The 19,290-nt window shown below is 37.8% G+C and overlaps 1 protein-coding gene across 1 annotated transcript; it reads left to right on the forward strand.

Annotated features, from left to right (window-relative positions):
- Positions 1-2,914: 2,914 nt before the first annotated feature.
- LOC306860659 (XK-related protein 7-like) lies at positions 2,915-15,092 on the forward strand (the record flags this gene model as incomplete). The annotated part of the gene is made up of 3 exons (XM_079402468.1): positions 2,915-3,447; positions 11,013-11,212; positions 14,125-15,092. The coding sequence occupies exons 1-3, from the start codon at positions 2,930-2,932 to the stop codon at positions 15,090-15,092; spliced, it is 1,686 nt and encodes a 561-aa protein (XP_079258594.1). The 5' UTR covers positions 2,915-2,929.
- Positions 15,093-19,290: the final 4,198 nt, after the last annotated feature.

Here is a 19,290-nt window from a genome sequence, read left to right on the forward strand (position 1 = left end):
TTGTGATGGGATTGAAAGCATGTATCCTTGATCTTGGCCAGCTTACAAAGAACATGCTGGAGTGAAGGATCTTAGAAACATCTGTTTTTGTCTATGTGGTGTGAAGTGCTTGCCAGATGGTGTTCTAATGCTCGATATACGTTCCTTATGCCATGCTTCATCTCGTCCAACTTCAGCTTTTAAACTATATGTTAATTTAACTCTTGACTGAAGGGATGCAATTAATATAAACAATGCATATGATAAATTAATTTCTTGAACTTCTTCTATACAGGTTGGTTAGGTAGGGAAAATAAGAGACATTAAGGCGGAATAATGCATGTTACATTTTAAAATGTATACAGAATAATGTATTGTCTTATTATTTTTGTGCCGTGGGTTTGATTCCCAGGGACTGCATGAACAGATTCAAAATGTGTACTTTGAATACAACATAAGTGTGTTTGGATAAAAGTGTCTGCTAAATGCATGAATGTAAATGTATCATAAATAATTAAGTGGTCTATATATTAGGTATTATAAAAATATGACTGAATAAATTAAATTGTAGCCTACAAATCATTTTCGTCTTTTTTAAAATCCTTCATTAGCCATGTTATTATTGATCGCTTTTGACTAGCCATTTAAGGACATTTAGTTTTTGTAAACAAGGCCACCAGAAGAACCTGAATTAAAGAAGATGTGTTCTGTCCATGGTTTACTATGTCTCAGCCTGTCAAGGTTTGACAATCAAAATCATGTTACTCTACACCCAGAACGTGTTTTCAGTACCTAAGCATTCAGCTTTGTTACTGTAATTGTCAGAAGGTTCTTAGATTTTGAAATTATGTTCATAAACCTTATGTTGTTCAACCAGCATTAAAAAATAATGTCCATCATTGGGCCATTGATTTGGGGGGATTTGAAACGTTAAAGTCTGTAAATAATTGAAAGCCACCTGTGCTTTCTATGAGGTTGTTTGTCAAAATATGGATAAAATATTTATGAACCACATATTTGTAACCATCTGGCCCTTGGTATTTTCTGACAACATAACCACAGTATTTTTTAAATGGTCATTTACAAATCCACTGTTCAGTGATAACGGTCTGTTTTATTATGACTGCACCTGTGTTTGGCTAATTGGCTTAGATGTAAATAGTTTCTTTTCACTGTTAAAGATTAGGCTACTCATAGTGTACATTTTTAAAGGTTTTCTGTAATATTTTGCGCTTGATCAAAGGCTAAATGAAACTACCTTACTGCCCCTCTGTGGTTGGTTAAGGACTTGGTTTTGTTAATGTAGATTTGCTTTAGACACATTTAGCCTAATATGTACTCTCAGAATAATATTGACAAAAAACAACATGAACACCCTACTATGAATCATCATGTAAGTTTTATCTTGGGCCATTCATAAGCAACCTGCTGCGGGATGATTTTGTAAAAGCTTTTGATTTGGATGTATAGGTTATGTTTTTCATCTACTACAACTACAAACTGCATTAAAACAAGTTTGATATGCCAACATCTCAACCTTCTCGTGATATTGCTGGTCAGATAGCTGTCTGACTAAGGACACATCTAATTTTTAAAACCTGACAGAACCAGAGATGAACTGGTTTGATGCATTTGTCTCCGTTTGCAGTGAAGTGACCATTAATGTGATTTTCATTTATTAAAGCCTGTCAATGACGTCCCTGCCAAACAGCTGTCAGAGCTCTGCTTCATCTCGTGTACGTGTTATTAGCAGTAGGTGGCAGCACTAGCACAGAAACGCTTTTGTAACTGTAAAGTGTCAGTCTGTTACTGAAGCGGCCGGTGGCTCTATAGGCTCACTCAGAAAAATTCTTCGACCTCAGGAGGTAAGAGAGGAGCACTGTAAAATGAATTATTTCCTATTGCCAAACTTGATTTAGGTGTAGTGGAAAGTTAATATACAAGTTAATAGAAACCACAAAAGATAATCACAAAATCACAGTATGAATTTGAGTTTGAAACGTTTGAAATCTGATTAAAGTTATTTTCTTTTCTTAATAAAATACAGCATTTGACTAATGTTATCACTATCTACAAAGATCAAATATCTACAAAGACTTGACATTACATTTTTGGTCTTTATTCGCATTCTTATCAACACCACTTTGTATGCTAATGTGTACTGAATGTGGCGCTGGTGGGAGCTGTTTTAAATGAGTGCATTTGCACTTTAAGGGGAGATTATGACTTAATTTAGCTACTATACCCATGAGGCGCGGGCTGTTTACAAGGCAATGAGACTCTGAAGAGTCAGAAGCACTTTTAAACGCTAGCTTTGTATCTTAGGTACATTTAGGCTACATGTGTTTATTTAGAAAAATACAAAAAACATAATACTAATAATAGTATAAACATAATAGTAATACAAATTTACATTGATTTTGCTATTTTATTAAAGACCTATTAAATAACTTCAATAACTAACATTAACTTGCATGTTACTGAGGTGATATGTTTCAATAAGAGTAGGAATAAAGCATGGTCATATTTTTGTGTCTGTAAAAATTTGGGTCTGAACAGATTAATATAACTTTATAATATTTACATAAACTGATCTAGCTTGAGACAACGGAAATGCAGGCGCTATATTGAATCTGAATCAGGATTACAGAGGCACCTTTCCTCTCAGGCCATATGAGATTGGATATCCTCTACCTATCGCTGTATTGCAATTCTATATCACATTATAGGCTTTTGAATAAAAACTACACGCATGCCTGCACGCCTACTGTCGGCGACTGCTGTGATAAATTGCTTTCAGGTGGAAAATCAAGAGCTAGATGTTCAAGCAGGAATAACGAGAAGCGTTTTTTGTCCCAGCCCTCTTTTCTCCCTCCCACACAGACACACGACCCCCTCCCTCCCACCCTCTCGTCTCTCTTTTCCATCTACTCTCTTTTTTACAACAAACATGGCCGCGAAATCAGACGGTACAGCAGTTTCTTTGCAGAATGACATTCCGCCGACGTGCCTCCCTGGGCTGGAGAAGTGCTCTCCCCAGTGGCGTCCCGTCGGGAAGGAGTATTCGCTCCTGGACTGCTGGTGGACCCTCTGCGCCCTCTTGGTCTTTTTCTCGGACGGGGCTTCAGACCTGTGGCTGGCTGCCGACTACTATCTCAGGCGGAACTACTTGTGGTTCGCTCTGACACTCGTTTTTATCATTATTCCGTCTGTGGTGGTGCAGGTGCTCAGCTTCCGATGGTTCGCGTACGATTACTCCGACGCCAACGGGAGCGGCACGGCTGCGGCTGCCATGGTAGCGGCGTCCAATGCGGAGAGCCACTTCAGCACCAAGGACAGCGATCAGCGGGGCGCTGGCCGCTCCGCTGCGGTCACCGGATCCCGGAGCAGCGCTGAGAGCTGCTGCAGAGCCTGCGTGTGGCTCTTCCAAAGCGTCGTGCACGTTTTTCAGCTGGCACAGGTCTGGAGGTACGTGAGTGCTTAGAACTCAGTATAATGAGATACAAATCTGTAGTGCATTCCTTTAAGGTGTCACCTTAGCAATTCGTTTATATTGTTCTGTCATCATGTGCCTTCCATTGGCATGCAACTAATCCACACCCACGTCTAGGGGTATTCGCCATATGATTAAACTACTAAGATGGCAAGGTTTATGTTAAAAGAAAGGAACAACTAGAAACAACTTTTTATGCAGTCAATATTTATGTAGTTTGGCACAAATTGATTGGATTTAATAGGCTTTCATATTTGAAAGCACATATATTTCAGCAGGCCAAATATAGGATGGTAATTTAAGAATCATTCATTAAGTAGTGGTGTCTATGATGGGAAAATGACAACATAAAGGATGCAAGATATCACAGTACTCAACACCTCACTGCTCTTAGTTTGCATCACCTATGACTGTCCTGTATAGTGAGGAAATGGGATCCTCCTTGTATTTCCTGTTGTCCCATGCCAGTTCATCATTATCTACAAGCCGTTTGGTTCTAGGCTCCTCCTCCTCTTCCTTCTCCGCCTCTCATGAGCTTCTGGGTCAATAATCTCCCGGAGAGACTCCTCCACTCATCCACTCATTCAGTCTGTCCACCAGAAAACGCCTTATGCACACTCTGAAAATACCTTTGTCTTTAGAGCAGTGCAAAATATATTTTTTTATGTTGCTTATGCCATTGGTTTAATTTCAAACATAGCTGTGATGAATTGGAATTCTGTTTTTTTCTGTCATTTTATTTTTCTGTGTAAAGAATGAAAATATGCAGAAAATTGACTCACTCTCAGGCCAGTCCAAGATGTAGATGAGTTTGTTTCTTCATTGGAACAGATTTAGAGAAATTTAGCATCACATCACTTGCTCACCAATGGATCCTCTGCAGTGAATGGGTGCCGTCAGAATGAGAGTCTGAACAGCTGATAAAAACATTACAATAATCTACAAGTAAACCACACGGCTCCAGTCCATAAATTAATGTAATTAATTAAATTAATGAAGTGAAAAGCTGCATGTTGTAAGAAACAAATCCATTATCAAATTTTAACTTCAAATGGTTAAAATATGAGTCATCTATCCATAATATTGCTTTCGTCAGTGAAAAAGTTATCTCGTCTGAATCAGAAGAGAAATATTCACAGATCAAGAAAAACAAAAAACTTCTAAATCATGTCAGTGGATTTTGATGTGAGACAACAACAGGGAATTTACTTTTTCACCGGAGGAGGTGTTTATAGGGATTATAAACTTGCATGTTGGTTTATAGTTATAACACAATAATAATGGCAGATTTTCACTTCACAAGATGTTAATTGATGGACTTGGGTCATCTACGTTTTGGATGGCCTGAGGTTGAGTAATAAATATTCATTTTTGTGTGAACTACTCCTTTAATGGGGCCTGAGCTGTTTATATGCACCAGATTTTACCTAAAAGTTGCCATAAAGACATAAAGATGGTTATTTAATTTACAAGATAAGAGTCCTTTCTGAACTGAGCTCAAGAGACAGTGACATGAGATTTTGCTTCCTCACACTCTTTTCGCTCAGTGTGGTTGCCATGAGCAGAATGTGCAAGTGTCTATCAAGTGCTAAGCATCTTGATTGCTGACAGACAGCACGCTGCAACTCACAATGTAATTTCCATAATAATGCTGAGAAAAGATTTGCAGCCCACGAACACAGCCAAAAGTTTAATCCACTCACATATAAATCAATAGGAACACACCCACACATATTAGAGGCATGTGTAGGGAGTGAGCACCGTGTAATTATAGTTGTAAACACAGAGGCGGCGATGCGCTTGTCTTTCACTGCCTGCGTTGATCAGCAGTGACAGGCCAAGCTTCTGTGTGACTGGACACTGCTGCTGGCTGACCAGCAGGGTAACACAGGGTTAATGATGTTTTCTGCCATTGATATCACAGAGCTGCTGGTCATTTCAATCAAGCTTAATTTTTGCTGCTGTCACAACACATGTGCTGTGCTTCTCATGCCATCTATGTCATTCTCTATCTGTTACTCAGCCTTTCATCAGACCTCTGCTCCTGACCTTTTTATTAGAAGATCCCTCCCCTGCTTTTTTTTTTTTTTGTTGATACAAATAAAAAAAATGTTGCGGGCGGTATGACTAAAAATCTGTATCACTGTATTTTTTCTTTGACTGGACCATTATATAGGTTTATAGTGGCTCATTTTGCTATCAGGAGCACACACAATATAAAAACATTGTAATATCAAATACAAATGTACTATTAATTTAATTCATCTTTTAAAATTTAATACAATTATTAAATATAAACAAATGAAAAATGATTCAATTCCTTTCCTTTTAATTCCTTTTTCATTTTAATTCCTTTGGCCATATTTACGGTTTAAATTCAAACATGGACAAAAATGTTGTTATATTCCTTAAAGATAATGTATACAAATGTCTATTATTATTATTATTATTATTAAGAAGTACATTCTCCTGTGCAACAGGAATATATTCTTGTCATAATTTATTCAAATTAGAGCAAACTTTTATTGGTGGCTTATAATGAAGACCTTTGCGTTTCTGTGTGTTTAAATAAACTGTATTATTATTAGTAGTAAGTACATTCTATAAGTACTTTCTACAGTGCAATAGTAATATATTTTTGTTATAAAGTTTTCAATTTTTCATTTTTTTGACAGGTTGTCATGATGACCTTTGATTTTCTGTGTGTATATGATATGATGATCATTTTTATTAAATGAAATGGTGAAATGCTGGTGAAGGGACTCTCAGAGCAGCTCTGGAGATGAAGTTCATGTGTTCATGTAATGAGACGGCAGACGCTTTTCAGAAAGAGAATGAGGATATCTGCAATTCAAAACAAACCAGCCAGCCTGCAAATAAGGCACAATTGGGAAATAATTTTCATCTCATTTGAATAAATCAAACCATTATCCTTTTTTATTCACAAATTAGCCTTGAGACTTTTAGCATAAGCCCTTCTGAGCTAAGTTCCCATGAATATATAATTAACTCAAAATATTTCCAGTGCCACTAACGAAAACATCATTTGCACTGCAGGCCAATGTCTAATGAAATATTCTCTGCTCTCTCTTTGTCTCTTTCTATCAGCATAGCTAAGAATAGCACCTTTTAGGAAGCACATTTTGCCATTTTCATGTTACCTCTGTTTGACCTGCAATGGATTTCTTTCTGTTCTTCACCTCTCACTAGTAGCCTACTCTCTGACTGAATCTTTGCTTAAAAGCTTCCGATCAGAGCTTCCCAGGCTCTCTGTCTTTGTTTGATTGGAATTAGCAGTAATTCCATTAAAGCTGCCATCAGCACTGAGTTTGTCACATTTGTCACATTACAGGGATTATAGCTGTAGTGTTTACATGTCCTTATATCTGCAGCAGACAGCCAGAGATCGAGAGAGCGCTGAGCTGCTGCAAAGAGGGACTGGTGAGGAATGATAGGTGGAGAGTAAATGTGAAAATAAATGCCCATTTTAGGGTTGAGATGCATGCTTGAGAAAAGGATTGAGAGGGTGAATATTTGAAAACTGGGTGGTTTGATATGAAAATTAGCCATTATAAAGCAATTTCCCCTCAGGGCTTGTAATTACATCAGACATAAAATAATGATACAACTAAGTGATGCCCAATAAAATATTCTCTTTCTTACATTTTCGTTTAACCAAAGACTTCACTGAGCATTTTGAGTGAGCCCTATTCAAGAGTCCCCTCTGGGTACTCTGACCTGGTTCACTGCACATGTTCAAAGACAGTTTTCGATTCCATGTTCCCTGCAGCATCGGATGAGCAGAATCAATCAGGATCAGTCACCACCCTCGAAGGTGAAAAGACACCTTTACACAGAAAGAAATCGCATGCATTGCAAAAAGTGTTTGTAGAATGTAAAAAAATGAAGGCAACAGTTCTAATTGGTTTACATATTCATTTAGTCTTATTTCAGTATTTTAAACATCTTGACTAACATTTAGTATCATAAAACATAACATTTTTGAACAATACTCCATCACTGAAAGCAATCATATTCTTGACACAATGGATTCAGCATGTTCATTAAAGTGAAGAGTCTTTCTGAATTATTCATAAAACAATAAATCATTGGTTTGTGAACTACACTGGTTTCACTGTTGGTTTTTGATTCACTCAAAATTATTGGTTCATAAGAGTCATTTGTTTGTTTAAGGTGTGGTGCCCTTCTGAGCATGCCAAAAGTGTTTAAATCCTTTTTTTTTTTTTTTTTATTCCAAAAGATCTATAAATGCATAGATTCAGACCTAAAGTGTGAGTGAGCAGGAGTGAAGGTGAAAAACACCAGTTTTAAAAACAGTCTCATCTGTGACAATGAGATCATTTGCAAGCACTGTGATTGATTCTCCCTTCTGGATACCAAACCAAAACTCTACCGAGGAGAAGTGATGACACATTCTAGAGGAGAGATAGGGGATGTCTGTTGTTGCTGGCCAAACAGCTTAATTCCTATTTGAGACATATTCCTGAGAGAGGGTGCACTGGGATTTACTGTGACAAGAAAAGGAACCTAATAAAAGTTAAGCTGTGGTTACTGTGTGTTTGATAAATGGAGGGAAGCTGTAGGCAGTGTGTGTTTTAGTGTGATTTAGGTTTGTGCTTGCTTGAAGGTATGCCTGGTTGAGCACTGATGGGATGAATTAAATACATTTTTAAAAGACAGAAATGTATAAAGTATTAAAGTATTTGAAGCTAATTCAAGAAAAAAAATTTAAATGTCTAAATTCTGTCTATTATGCGCAAGAGGCGAAATATTAAGCTCTAATTAATTCATCACATTTATTCCTATGTCTGAACTGACTTTCGTACTCAACATATATTTTTTTTTTTACTGAGAAAGACAATAATCTGGAAATGAAGGAACCGTCATCCATTTGTCAGCAGAAGCATGTTGTGCATATTCTAAATATTATGTGTTCATTGAATGCATTAAATGATTCAGTTACTGAATGTTTGTAAAGCAATATAAAGATAGATACAGATTATTCCATCCTAAATTGATTGTACTGATGCAGGAAAATTGTCTTTCGCTTTCTCCCTAGAAAGATTAGAACAAAATTCTCTGATCACACTCTTGCGAAGGACAGCAAAGAACGAAAGAAACATACTGTATATGGCGACAGGAAATAGAAAGCACTTCCATTTTCCTAATTCTGTTACATGATGACATGATCCAGTGTCTCATAAGCACCTCAGCAGGGCTTTACTGTTCAATAAAATAAATGACAGCCAACTGGAAATCTGATCTAGAACATTCAACATTGATTTCAAGTCTTTCTTTCTTTCTTTCTTTCTTTCTTTCTTTCTTTCTTTCTTTCTTTCTTTCTTTCTTTCTTTCTTTCTTTCTTTCTGCTGTCATTCTCAATGGTGTGATCAGTGTTGTAATTTAGTAGAGAGGGGGAATTGTATTTAACTGACTTACAGGAACCCTGCCAGTTAATAGCTGAGTGCTGTTTGGCCAGCTGTGCCATTTGAGTAACCAAATGGGTCAATTGGCCATTCTGAATATTGCTGAATTCTAATGTAGTTTAATAGCAGGTGAACAGCAACCTAATCAGTGTGGTGAGCCTGTTCTGACCTGTCTTTATAATAGAAAGTCCTTTTCAAAGGAAGCCTGAGTCTTTGCAAAATGCAGGCCTAGCAGATGATTGTCTCCAATTGGGTTATATTAAGCTAAGTAATGGCCAAGCTTGTCAGCTGCAATGTTTGTCAGTCATCACCATGGAGACTGATGCATTGCCTGCCAATCGTGTCTGTTTGAGAGATGCTTCCTCAGCGCTGTCTATTTGTTCACGTTTTCTTATTTTCTTGAAGAAGAAAAAAAACGAGTTACATGGTCAAGGTTCAAGGTTTGATTTGGATATCATCCGTGTGCCCAAAGGGCTGAATTTTACAAGCAAAGAGAGCTTTTCTGTCTCATTGAAAACACACTCTTTATTCAGAGAAAGAAAGACTCTGTGTCACTTGTCAAATTTGAGGCACACTCGCTGACAGCCGTTCTCGCAGGCTCTCTATTACTTGATTTTTCTTTCAGAGGCTGTTTTTTTCCCTCACACAGCAAGTTGTGAGAAGGATGTGGAGCAATTTTATAGACCTCATCAAGTCAGGGTGATTCATTCTGCCATTCTCCTGACATCCGCCCTTGAGACAGACTGAAATATCATGGCACTTCCTGTCAAAAGAAACAAATTAAGTACAGTGAAAGTCAGATTTTTCATGGGGCTCACATAAATATCTTTCGAATGCACAGCTGCAGGTTTTGCTTCATATCTTCCAAAAGCCACTCTCTACTTTCCTCTGGCACTTGCATCCATCTCACAGGATAAACAGTGCAGTCCTGGGATCGTAAATCAGGTAATTTGAAATAACCAAAGTAAGAGACAGTGATCCCCCCTGAGAAAACATGCTCTCTGACATCCGTGTAATCTCAAGTGCGACCTTGGTGTGTCTCACAAGACATCTGCAACAGGCTGTAGACTGTTGTGCTGAGGGTAGAACATCACATGCTGGAGCACTCGATGGTGCACTGGCAGTCTGCCCAGGCAAGTGTACTGCCTTTTTCAGTTGGTCACAGTGACGTTATAAGCAGACTCTAGGTCTTTTCTAAGCCTGCATATGGAATTCCGATTTTTACCATTTTTTAGAAACAAGTGTCTTATGCTCACCAAGGCAGCAGTTATTTGACCAAAAATACAGTAAAAACTGTAATGTTCTGAAATATTATTACAGTTTAAAATAACTGCTTTCTGTTTGTTTCTATAAGTTTTCAAATGTAATTTATTCCTGTGATGCAAAGCAGAATTTTCAGCAGCCATTACTCCTGTCTTCAGTGTCACATGATCCTTCAGAAATCAATTCAAGTCGGCCAATAGCCTCGTGGTTAGTACGTCGACATATAGCACAACTGCGCTCATGGTGACCAGAGTTCGATTCCTGTCTCGAGGTCCTTTGCCGATCCCTCTCTCCTCCCAGTAATTTCCTGTCATCTCTTTACTGTCCTATCTCAATAAAAAAAGGCATTATAAAAAAGAAATCTTTTGTGACATTATAAATGTATTTTGATCAATTTAATGTGTGTAGTGTAGTGAGGGTAGTGTACCATGTTTTCCACAAGAATATTAAGCAGCAAAACATCAATTTCAAAATGGATGATAATAATATGAAATGTTTCTTAAGCACTAAATTAGCATACTAGAATGAATTCTGAAGGATCATGTGACACTGAAGACTGGAATAATGATATAATGAATAAATTTAGCTTTACCATCAGAGGAATAAATTACATTTTTAAACATATGACAGTGATTTTAAATTGTAAAAAGATTTCACAATATTACTGTTTTTATTGTATTTTTATTCAAATAAATGCAGCCTTTGTGAGCTCTCTCAAAAAAACATTTTCCAAACTTTTGACCAGTAGTGTAATTAGCATTTTCTGATGCAAGTTTTGGTGATTTGTTTAAAAATTATCTGGAGGTCTTATCCTATGCTTTTTATCCCAGGTATGTCCATGCCTTATATTTGGGCGTGCAAAGCAGCTGGCACAGGGACCACGAGCACAAACACTTCTACTGGCGTACGATGTTTGAGAACGCTGACATCAGCATGCTGAGGTTGCTTGAGACCTTCCTGAAGAGCGCACCTCAGCTCGTTCTGCAGCTCAGCATTATGGTCCAGACCGGCCAGGTCCTCCCTTTGCAGGGTAAGTTGATGACACCTATGATTAAAAACAGCCCACCAAGTATGCTAGAAGAGGTTGGGCCTGTGCTGTTTGGCTGTATCATATTCATTATATTCATATTTCATCAGTAGTCTTGAGCCAGACAGTGACAGTAAATTTTTGTCACCAAGAACCACCCTCTTAGACAGGAAGATACAGAAGACATAGAAGATAAAAGTATAAAGCTACCAATCACAGTTTGTTTTGTCTTTATGTGGTGTTCATGGGCACAGCTTCATAATCAGACTTCAAAAGGTTGAAGTATTGAATGTAAAATTTTTCTAACATAAATTAACATTTAAAAGATTGGCGTCAGTAAGAGATTTTAATGTTTTTAAAAGTCCCTTATAATCACCAAGACTACAGTTATCTGATAATAAATGTATACACAGTAAAAACATTAATATTGTAAAATTTTATAACAATTTTACATAACATTTTAATATGTTAAAATTTAATTTATTCCTGTGATGTTGAAGCTGGTTTTTCAGCATCATTATTCCAGTCTTCAGTGTCACATGATCCTTCAGAAATCATTCTTATATGCTGATTACCAGAATATGCTTATTACCAGAATTTGCACAACGCCAGCCAATCAGATTAGAACTAATGATTTCAACCTATTTTTGAGTGCACTATACATCAGACGGTCAGAAAACATGCTGTGGGTGGACTGTGGGTGTACTGTCTGAGACTGAGAGACTACTACATCAGTCACCCAATCTGTCACATTGCTATCCACCAGGTCACAGAGTACAGAGTTTGATTCAATGTCTTTCTTGCAGTGTGATTTCTGTATTGCATCTAATTTAAATGTGACACAATAAGAATTGTTTTAGAAATTCATTTGGCCATCATTAAGGATCAAAGTGAAATTTCACAGCATGCGTTTGCTCAGCATCTCATTTTCAAACCAAGAGCAAATTAGCTGGTAAATTACTGAGGATGTGATAAGTGTGACTGAATATGAAAGACCACGGGTTGCATGCATGCATACATATTTCAGGTCATTGTGCAAGGAAATTTAAGTACTTTCATTAATGATTAAACTATCCAACAGCAGTTAAGATGCGTTTTTCCCCTTGTTCCTTGGAAGAGTGCACTCCAAATTTGCAATGAGTAATCATAAAGAGATATATAACTGAACATGAAAATTACAAAGGATCATTTAGACTATTACCTCATTAGATGTTCATGTCAGTGTCTTCATAATGGTGACATGTTAAAATCATCTTTAATTGTGTAGTTTAATGTGTAGATTAATGGCTTTGTAAGGAGGGAACAGGACGTGTGATAGTTACAAACCCACCTGACAAGTGCCTTTGATTACAAAGCTGCGAGAACTCACTGTTGCATTAGTTCAGTTCCATGGGAACAGTTGTCGCCACTGTTAGATGTTCCCTGAGGAATTTTATCCAAATGTCAGACCTCAAACTGTGACTTTTATAGAGCACCCAGAGCTAGTTAACTAAAGGATGTGATTTTTGTTTAAAAAATGTCATTTCGTGTGACGTCCTTCTTTCTTTCCGTGCCATTCGGACAGGAGTTTAGAGAGTTGCAGTATTTACTCTGTGGCAGCCCTACTCATATTACATTTATTCAGACTGCTGAAGGCCCTTTTTCCAGAAAGATAAAAATGAACCTGTGGAGAGCCACAACAAAGCATATCCAGTTCTCAGGTGATGAGCAGGGCACAGTCAGCTGTGTAGAGAATTCTGGCATCAGTGCAAGAGTGTTTCCTCTTGGTCTGTCCTGACCTGCACTTTTCCACTCTGAAGACCGATATTATGATTAAGGTGCTTTGCTGGGTCTGTCATAATCGCTCATAATCATATTCAGTGCAATGCGAGATGGCTGGAGAACTAGCTAATGATTATGTTTTTGCTGATTAGGAGAGATTTTCCGTTTTGACTGCTCCTGACTAAATGGGTGAGCCGATGAATGGCCAGACAGGAACCTGATTAAATATTCATGAGAGCTTCTTGAGAGTGTACCAGCACTCAAACAGAATTGAATTTTTTTCCAGAGAGGTATAGTGAGGTGTACTGTCATTCTTCATATACTGTACAGACTCATCTGAATGGTATAAGTGTATAGTAGCTATAAAATGAATCACAATTATTTATTCCTTTTGGCAGCCTAAGTTTTAACAGTTGGAAATAAAGCCAAATTGTTTTTTTTCTTTTAAACATAATAGCTATAGCTTACATTACTATAATAGTGGGCTAAAAAACTAAATAGGTTACATTTTATTTTAAGGTGTCCTTGTTACAGTGTAAAACATTTAAGTACTGAGTTAAATATTAATTAACTACATGTACTTGCTTTATGGTAAGGGTTAGGATTAGGGTTACTTGCATGTAATTATGAATAATTAATTGTTATTATAATAGTAAGTACATGTACATAATATTTTAATTCAATTTTACTTTAGTACAATAAAAATATAAAAGTTAATTTATTGTAAAATAACAAGAACAACAATAATAATATTAGTATTTCAAAATTTCATTTAGAATATTGCCTCATAGATTATGTTAAAAGTTATCTAATGATACCATAACATTACTAAAACTTTAAACGCTTTTAACGCTTTAAAATGAATAGAAAGTAAATATTGTCCACATAATATTTCAGCTAGTTTTTGCTTTAGTACAGTGAAAATTTCATAAAAATAATAATAATTAAAATATTTAACAAAAAATTAATAGGTATAAATAAATATTTTTATATTATTTTAATATATTTCATTATTTATAGCAAGTAGCTACTTAGATGTCCTCTCTAGTTCCATCTAACTATCCAAGAACCCAACTTAAATGGAATTAATGTAGCATGTAAAGTGACCTATTTTCTCTCTATCACTCTTTCTCATTGTGCTTCATTTGATCCAGGTCTGTCTGCATCCACCTCTCTAGTGTCTCTGGGCTGGATGATGGCATTTTATCAGAAGGCATTACGGGACTCTCGTGACGACAAGCTCCCCATGACGTATAAAGCAGTGGTGGTGAACATGCTGTGGTACCTGTTCACAGTGGGAGCCCGCGCCATGGCCTTCGCCCTCTTCATTTCCATTTGCCAGCTCTACTTCGGCATTTTCATTGTGGCCCACTGGTGCGCCATGACCTTCTGGATCATCCAAGGTGAGACGGACTTCTGCATGTCCAAGTGGGAGGAGATAATCTACAACATGATGGTGGGCATCGTGTACATATTCTGCTGGTTCAGTGTCCGTGAGGGCCCCACTCGGTGCCGTCTACTTCTTTACAGCCTCATAATCCTGGCCGAAAATGTGACCCTCACGGCCGTGTGGTACATGTACCGCAGCCAGCGCACTTCAGACTTTTACGCCGTGGTGGTGGTGTGCGTGGTGGCCTGTAGCTACGCCCTGGGCACATTTTTTATGTTTGTCTACTACTGCCTGTTGCATCCTGACGGCCCTGTGTCTGGGGCCTATATTGGATGTTGCGATGTCCAGGTGGGTGCTGTTTCAGATCCTTGTGTCTCATCACCCACCTCCGCTCCTCCTCCTCTGGATGCGGTGAGCAGCCCGCCGCGGACTCTGCAGAGGACTAAAGGAGGAGAGTCAGTACCAGGAGGAGACGTGGGAGAAGTGTTTAAGATGCGGACCCTTAAGGCCTCGCGAAGCGCCGCGCCGCGCCTCACCCCAAGGACAGAGGGGCCGGTAATTCGCATTGACCTTCCCAGGAAGCAGTACCCAGCCTGGGACGCCCACTTCATTGATCGCAGGCTGCGAAAGACCATTTTGGTGCTGGAAGCCGCAGCTCCGGTCACACCGAGGATCCAGTACCGCAGTCTAGGCACACCGAAGGAAGTGATGGAATATGAGACGACAGTCTGAAACGTTTTACCTTCTCCAAATAAAAGATGTGTTAGTGTGCTGAAAAGTCAGTTGTGTCCAGCTTTATTTGGTGAAGAGGAAGAGTTTGTCAAATCTTCACATGATCCATATTGACTCTTGTCATCTGTGGAAGCACATGATGCAATAGTGTCTAGAAAAGAGCCACCCTGTGGTGACATTAGACATTACTACAGGTTATTGCGTTAGGAGGTTAGGCAGGGGTCTGACCAAATGAATGAAAGAAAGCAATGAGGCCACAGTAAATCTGTAATGAGCAAAACAACATATCAGTGTGGTACATTAACAGCAATGGTGCTTAAACACATCCTAAACACCGTTTCAGACCGTCCTAGGTGTTTTTAAATCTCTCGTGGCAGCTGGCGTAAACAACAAATACTGAATCCACTTGGTTGTAATTCTGTAGGTATTGAGGTTGTAGTAGGTGCAAGTAAAATGTGTGAGTTGTCTCATTAAAGGCCTTAAGACTTTCTTACGTTTGGCTATTTTGCATCTGAAAGGTGCATTTCACCCTGTTCAAACATTAGTGAATATATGTGTTAGATAATTGAAGGGTTGCGCTTCTGATAACATCTAGGCATTTTATTAAGCACAGAATATGTTGCCTTCTTTATGTTTAAAAAGAAACTGTTCACAGTTATCAAGGTCTCTTTTCAAGACATTTCTGTTTACCTTTCAAGTGAAAAATTGCATATCACTAAAAAATGTGGGATTTTTTTTTTTATGTTCTCAAAGGACATTTGTGTCATGATGGAAATAATGGGTCTGATGTTGAAAAATGGATGAGTGCACCTATAAAGAGAACTGAATGAATGTTCATCTCAAGGACAAAGAACCCTGATCAAACCGGTTTATTATATGCCTGTAATAGGAACGTATGCTTATACCACAGTATTTCAAACATGTAAGCTAACAAAGATTACGAGTTCACATTTTAAAGTACTTGTGTGACAGCTGAAGGGGAAAAAATCATATAGCATATGTTTACATGTTTCAAAATAGTTCTCTTTTTAGGATTCATGAAAAGTTATCAGCATTATGATTTTGCCATTTCATGTAATTTACATAATTTGGTGCAATAATACTCACAAATGTTTGGATAGTGAACATTTTGATGCATATGAACAAATCCATACAGTATCTTCTGTCTTCTTTATTTAACATTTAAATTAAGGTAATGATACATTTCATTATATCATCTAATATCATACCAATTGATGAGAATGTATATTTTCAAAACAATAGCTATCTTTTCTTTCTTTCTTTCTTTCTTTCTTTCTTTCTTTCTTTCTTTCTTTCTTTCTAAAACAGAGCAGTGACCCTGTTGTGCACAAATGACTAAGAACATAGTATTTTGCATTGATTGCCTGCTGGGCTGTTGAATAGCGAGAAGATGAATAATCCTGGGGTTTGTGCATTATTTACTGATATCATGTTATTGCTAAGTCCATTAACCCATTGTAACTATTTCACTTCTTGGCATAACCATTACGTATGCCCATTTGTGTTATCATGTTGGTGCTAGCTGGAACACCTCAGCACAGCCATGTATGCTGTACTTTATTAATGTGGATCATACTCATTCACTCTGGTTAATGCTGGATTTTACCGTAGACACCCTAAAAGACGTTAAGCCTTACACTGCACCTGCAAGACTGTTGCTGTCAATCTTCAGCCATGTGTTTTATTTGGACAATAAAGAAAAAACTAAAAGAGTGTCTTTTGTTTTGCATGTCATCTTAAATTAAATGAACACTGTGATATAATAGCATTATACCGCAGTGTTTTTTTTTCATCTGAACACTCATTCCAAAAATAAGTACAGCCACTACAAGTCTCAGCCAATGATTTTTATTTGATGTATACTGCACTCAAGTGGAAACCAGCTGAATAACAACGAGAAAGGTAAAAACGTTCATATTAGATTAATTGACATTTTAAAGCCAGTTGAAAGAAATTTTAACTAGCCTACAACTTTAAAAATAAGTAGATGAAGCCTTTGAAACCATTGATGCACACAGTACAGTCCAGTCACAGGCACTGAATCAACATCCATAACACAATGGCCCGGTTTCACAGACAGAGTTTAGACTAAACCAGGATTAGGCCATAGTTCAATTAAGTCATTTTTATAAACATGCTTAGAAAAAAACATTACTGGTGTGCATCTTGAGACAAAACAAAGGCACTGATATATTTTATGATCAGTCAGTGCAAGTTTATTTCAGCTGAAACAGCTCAGACTTACATTGTAGTCTAGGATTAGTCTTAAACCTTGTCTGTGAAACCAGGGGTATATTATATGAAATACATTCTTACAGAAATGCCATAATCTAGAGATGGGATTCAAAACTATTCCTTTTTACTAGTTTTGTTAAGTCGTAGACCCACTGTTAAAGGGAAAGTTCACCCAAAAATGAAAATTCTGTAATTAATTACTCACCCTCATGTCCTTCCAATCCATAAGACCTTCGTTCACACAAACAACGGAACACAAATTAAGATATTTTTGATGAAATCAGAGAGTTTCTGACCCTGCATAGACAGCAACAGAACTACCACAGTCAAGGCCTAGAAAGGTAGTAAGGACATTGTTAAAATAGTCCATATGACAACAGTGGTTCTATTTTATGAAGCTATGAAAATACTTTTTGTGTACAAACAAAACAAAAATCATGACTTCAACAATTTCTTCTGTTCCGTGTCAGTCTTCGACACACGTGCCACAACGCATGCGTGTGATGCTGCTGATGCAGGAGCCGGCGTTCTGATGTAAAGCCCGGATGCGCTGCACCCGTTTACAAGCAGAGGATGCATGCTTTAAAGTAAAAGTAAAGTAAAGTAAAGTCGTGACGTATTGTCAAGTATGGTGACCCATACTCGAAATTGGTGCTCTGCGTTTAACCCATCCAAGTGCACACACACACCAGTGAGTAGTGAACAAATGCACACACACACACACACACACACACACCGTGAACACACCTGGAGCAGTGGGCAGCCATTTATGCTGCAGCGCCCGGGGAGCAGTTGGGGGTTCGGTGCCTTGCTCAAGGGCACCTCAGTCGTGGTATTGAGGGTGGAGAGAGCGCTGGACATTCACTCCCCCCACCTACAATCCCTGCCGGCCGGGGACTCGAGCCCGCAACCTTTCGATTACGAGTCCAATTCTCTAACCATTAGGCCACGACTTTACATAAAACAGTCTTCATAACATGTCTGAAGATTTTGACAGAGAGGATGACTTGCAATTTTTTGTCCTGCCTTGCTCATTCAAACCAGAATATACAGACGATGAACTAAGAGAGATGAGTTCTGAACAGAGTTATACATTAGAATGCCAGCTCCTGTGTCAGCATCACCTCGCATTCGTCGTGGTACTCTCGAGAAGTCCTGTAAAAGACTGACATGGAAAAGAAGAAAATGTTGAATAAAGACGTTATTTCTGTTTTCGTTGTGCACAAAAGTATCCTCATAGCTTCAAAAATTAATGTTGATCCACTGATGTCACATGGACTATTTTAATGATGTCCTTACTACCTTTCTGGGCCTTGAATGTAGTAGTTCCATTGCTGTCTATTTAGGGTCAGAAAGCTCTCAGATTTCATCAAAAATATCTTAATTTGTGTGATGAAAGGAGGTCTTGCAGGTTTGGAACGACACAAGCGTGAGTAATTAATGAGATCATTTACATTGTTGGGTGAACTAACCCTTTAAATTCAGAGGGTAAGCATTTCTCTGGATTAGCTGTTAAATATAAAACAAATAAATAACTCTAGGAAATATATACAGTCTTAAATATATAAGACTGATTAGATTAAGGTTAATTCCCCACAAACAGTGGCCCAGAAGATTATGAAATATTAGCTCAAGCCTTATTACATAATATAATGTGGAAATGCAAGCATATTGCGACATAGCAATTATAATAGACTCAGCCATTCATTCCCTCAACAATCTTAAACAAATGCATTTTATGGATTTGGATATGTATTTAAACAACATAAAGGTAATTCTTTAGGATGTAATTCTGAGGAATATTATTGCAAGTCTATTAAGAACTTCTGATTATGCTCCTGCTGCCAACATTTTATTTGAACAATCCGGAAATTGCCCCCCCTCCCTCCTTTTCTTTTTCCTATTTCATTATCCCATGAGCTGTTGCAGACATCACATTGTA

This window comes from Barbus barbus (genome assembly GCF_936440315.1).
Source record: "Barbus barbus genome assembly, chromosome: 41".
Taxonomy (NCBI): Eukaryota; Metazoa; Chordata; class Actinopteri; order Cypriniformes; family Cyprinidae; genus Barbus; species Barbus barbus.